The sequence below is a fragment of the Antrostomus carolinensis genome, unplaced genomic scaffold (genome assembly GCF_000700745.2).
Source record: "Antrostomus carolinensis isolate BGI_N321 unplaced genomic scaffold, ASM70074v2 scaffold42320, whole genome shotgun sequence".
NCBI lineage: Eukaryota > Metazoa > Chordata > Aves > Caprimulgiformes > Caprimulgidae > Antrostomus > Antrostomus carolinensis.
The window spans coordinates 733-4,987 of record NW_010287286.1 but is presented as its reverse complement, the minus strand read 5'-3'; the positions used below and the strand labels follow the sequence as shown (position 1 = coordinate 4,987).

The following is a 4,255-nucleotide window of genomic DNA, read 5'->3' as shown; positions in this document are numbered from 1 at the left end:
CGATTGCATCAGGGAACGGGGCTGGTTTTTTTTCCAACCGGGGCTCCGAGAAAACCCCACTTCAACCTCCCACCATCCATCCCCAGCGCCATGGAGAAGGGAACCAGCCCTTCCACCAGCAGCTCGGTAGCTTTGGCCTCATCCTCCACTGCCACCTTCAAGGAAGAACTTCTGTGTCCCATCTGCTATGAACCTTTCCGGGAAGCTGTGACACTTTGTTGTGGTCACAACTTTTGCAAGGGCTGCGTGAGCCGTTCCTGGGAGCACCAGCACCACGTGTGTCCCGTCTGCAAAGAACCTTCATCCTTTGATGACCTTCGTGTCAACCACACGCTCAACAACTTGGTGGAGATGATCCTCAAGGAAGAAGGACAACGACGGGGCCGGTCGACTACTCTTTGTCCTCTACATCATGAAGAAGCCAAACTCTTCTGCTTGGAGGATAAAGAGTTGACGTGTTTCATCTGCCAGAGCTCCAAACAGCATGAAGGGCACAAGATGAGACCAGTCCAGGAGACAGCGGCGGATTTCAGGGTGAGGGATGCTCTAAAAAACTGGGGGGGATTGATGACATGGAGAGGTACCCCAACATTTGGGGAGGGGTTGCCACCCACACACACCCCTGCCAGTGCACACCTTTGGCTCCTGCACGGCGTGGTTGTACCCGCCGGCATGAAAATAAAAGGGTGGGTCCCTGCTGCGTCGCTGCCCCACGCTCTCCCTACCCAATAATTACCCCGTGTCACCCCGTCCCCCCGGGGCATGGCCCTGTGTCCTGTGGGAAAGGGGAATGGGGTGATGTTCCAAAGGGTTTGGCCCCCTCCCCATGTTTCCTTGGCTCGTTCATCCTTCACCGGGCTGGGCTGGATCCAACCACTCTGGTTATTGCAGCAATGCCTCAGGGTTGGGAACGTGTTTGGGATGGAGGTTGCACAATTCCCCCGGCTGGGAAGGGATGCGGGATGGGGAGGCAGCCCCTGAATCCTGTGGGGCAGGATGGGCCTCTTCCAAGGAGGAGGAGGAGGAGGAGGAGGAGGAGGAGACAGGCTCCAACCAGGCATGGTGCCAGGACCCGCCACGTTTCCTGATGCTCTGACTCAGCCCGTGGGGATGAGCCAGATTTCAAATGTCGCGGGGTGGCCGTTGTTTGGCAGAGCTTGGTGAGCTGCCGGTGGCACCGGGACAGGCAGGGACTTGATGATGAGTCAATAAAAGGGCTTAAAAATTAAAAACCATGATGGTGGTGGTGGTGGGGGGAGGGAGGATTCACCATGGAACAAAGCTCCTCTACCTCACTGCTTTGGGGTGGTGGGTTTGCCCAGCCCCTGTGTGGAGCTGAAATCTCCTCCTCAGGAGGGGAAAGGGTGGATTGAGTAAGGATCCAGCTTAACCTCCTCCTCCTCCTGGGTTTGGGGTTCTTGTCTTTCCACCTTGGAAACGCTGGGTGTAGGCTTGCGAGGGTGCTGAAGGCATCTCCTCCCCGCAGGCCAAGCTGAAGAACATGGAGACCTCCCTACGGGATAAAGCGAAGGATTTTGGGGCCGTGCGTCGTTCCTACGAGTCCATCTCCAAACATAACCAGGTGCGTGGTCCTTCTCTGGTGGGGAGGAGATGGGCCTGATCCTGACATGTGTGTGCACACGCGTGTGCACGCCCTGGGCAGGAATGTGGCTGTCGCTTGGGTGGAGCACTGCACCCATCCTGGGCTGCTCCATCCCTGAGTGAGGAGAGCGATGCCAAGGGGGTGGAAGAACTTGGATGGGGAATTGGAGACCAGGGTGGTGGGGCTGTGCCTGCTGTGGAAATGGGGACATTGGTGAAGGGAGTGGAGCATCTCCCTGCTGAGGAAAGGCTGAGGGAGCTGGGGCTCTTTAGCTTGGAGAAGAGGAGACTGAGGGGTGACCTCATTAATGTTTATAAATATGTAAAGGGCCAATGTCAGGAGGATGGAGCCAGGCTCTTCTCAGTGATGCCCAATGGTAGGACAAGGGGCAATGGGTGTGAGCTGGAACACAGGAGGTTCTGCTTCAACTTGAGAAGAAACTTCTTTCCAGTGAGGGTGCCAGAGCCCTGGGACAGGCTGCCCAGGGAGGGTGTGGAGTCTCCATCTCTGGAGATGTTCAAACCCAGCTGGACACTTTCCTGTGCAACCTGGTGTAGAGAACCTGCTTTGTCAGGGGGGTTGGACTGGATGATCTCCTGAGGTCCCTGCCAACTCCACCAGTCTGTGATTCCATGATTTTGGGAGGGAGGCATGGTCCCAGTGGGAGCCCAGTGAGCACTGGAGCTGGTCAGAGGGCTCTGGAGGAACTTTTAAGGGGAGGATGGGGGAAGTTGGAGAGTCTGAAGGGAGGTGGTGACATCCCCATACGGGGCAGGTGGAAGCAGCACGGCTGGAGGAGCAGATCGGGAGGGAGTTTGAGAAGCTGCACAAGTTCCTGCGGGAGGAGGAGAAGGCTCTGGTGGCTCAGCTGCAGGAGGAGACACGGCAGAAACATGGCCTCATTGAGGGCAAGATGAAGCAGCTGGCAGAGGAGAGCCGGGCCCTGCTCAACGAAGCTCGCCAGCTCCAGGTGGACCTCAAGGAGGATGACTACACCTTCCTCATGGTAAAGCCCTACTGGGGTGCTACCCCGTGACCCGTGAGGTGTCACCCTCATCGTGTCACCTTCCTGCCTCTGCTGGGGTGCTGAGCAACCCAGAGGTGTTTGCAAGTCCCCATCACTCCTGACAAGCTGAGGTTTGATGCCTGATGTCTCCTTCTCTTTCAGACCCACAAGAACCGCAAGCGCAGGTAAGTCCTGGTCCCCGTCGTGTCCCCTGCCTGGTGACACGGTGCTTGGGGTGGCTCATCACCCCCCTGCACCCCTTCCCTGGGTTTGAATGGCTTCTCCTGCTTGCCTACAGAGTGAGGTCTCTGCCCCAAGCAAGTTCTTGTACCCATCTGTCCCATCTTGTACCCATCTGTCCCCTTTGGGTCTGGGTGCTCCAGCAGAAGAAGGTGCTGGATGTCCCCAAGGCCAGGCAGCACCCATGGGTGCCTCTGGGCAGGATGGTGGGGCATGCCCACGGACACAGAGCAGCATTGCAGGTCTTGGGGGAAGCTTTAAAACCTTGATGGTGTGGGGATTTGGTACTGGGACCCTCCTGGTGTGATTCTCCACCCTTCTAGGTTGAGAGCAAGGTTTGGGAGATCAGGAGTGTTGGTGGGGAAGCTCCTACCAAAACACAAGGTGTCAGGAGACCCAGCTAGGTCCCTTCCTCCATCCTTGACCCATCTTCATCCTCTGCCCCTGCCCCAGGATCGCCTGCACAGCCGAGGAGCCAGAGGCTGTACCCTCAGGGATGCTCCTCGACGTTGCCAAGTATCTGGGCTCCCTGCAGTACAACGTGTGGAAGAAGATGCTGGACATCATCACTGTAGGTGAGGTGCTGGGTCACTCCCACGGGTGGTTGTCCCAGGGTTAAAGCAACATTTGTGTGGTGCAGCCTCAGGGGTGGTGGGGGTTGGAGAGAAGAGGAGCGTGGAGCAGCCATGCCCATGGCTGATGGCCTTGGAGAATCATAGAATCATAGAATGGTTTGGATTGGAAGGGACCTTAAAGCTCATCCAGTCCCAACCCCCCTGCCAGCAGCAGGGACACCTTCCACTAGACCAGGTTGCTCAAAGCCTCATCCAGCCTGGCCTTCAACACTTCCAGGGAGGGGGCATCCACAACTTCCTTGGGCAACCTGTTCCAGTGTCTCACCACCCTCACAGTGAAGAACTTCTTCCTAATATCTCATCTAAACCTCCCCTCTTTCAGCTTAAACCCATTTCCCCTTGTTTTGTCATTAACTGCCCTTATGAAAAGTCCTTCCCCAGCTTTCTTGTAGCCCCTTCAGGTACTGGAAGACAACTATAAGATCTCCATGGGGTTGGGGAGCATAGAAGATGCTCTGGGGCACTTGCACCCCAAAAGGAAAGCCCTGGGGGTGCATTTCTCCATGGTGAGCTGAGTTAGGAAGGGATGGATGGGTGGATGGATGGATGGATATGTGATGTAGTCCCCCCATAAGCTCATCCTGGCAGCAAGCTGAGCTCCTAACACGCATGTCCCCACCACAGTCCCCTTCAGCTTCGACCCCAACTCCGCAGCGGGCTGGCTCTCGGTGTCTGAGGACCTCGCCAGTGTCACCAACGGGGGCTACAAGCTGCTGGTGGAGAACCCTGAGCGTTTCACCTCGGCCCCCTGCATCCTGGGCTCCCACGGCT

The 4,255-nt window shown here is 56.9% G+C and overlaps 1 protein-coding gene across 1 annotated transcript in view; it reads left to right on the top strand.

Moving 5' to 3' along the window:
- Nucleotides 1–50: 50 nt before the first annotated feature.
- Nucleotides 51–4,255, top strand: part of TRIM35 (tripartite motif containing 35) — a gene marked incomplete at its 5' end in the record, with an annotated part of 4,630 nt that continues 425 nt past the window's right edge. Inside the window, 6 exons of the mRNA XM_029083571.1 lie at nucleotides 51–534; nucleotides 1,451–1,582; nucleotides 2,379–2,609; nucleotides 2,772–2,794; nucleotides 3,303–3,424; nucleotides 4,109–4,255. The exon at nucleotides 4,109–4,255 is cut by the window's right edge and continues 425 nt beyond it. Coding sequence (XP_028939404.1) covers nucleotides 51–534; nucleotides 1,451–1,582; nucleotides 2,379–2,609; nucleotides 2,772–2,794; nucleotides 3,303–3,424; nucleotides 4,109–4,255 — 1,139 coding nt within the window. The remainder of the gene's footprint in view (nucleotides 535–1,450; nucleotides 1,583–2,378; nucleotides 2,610–2,771; nucleotides 2,795–3,302; nucleotides 3,425–4,108) is intronic.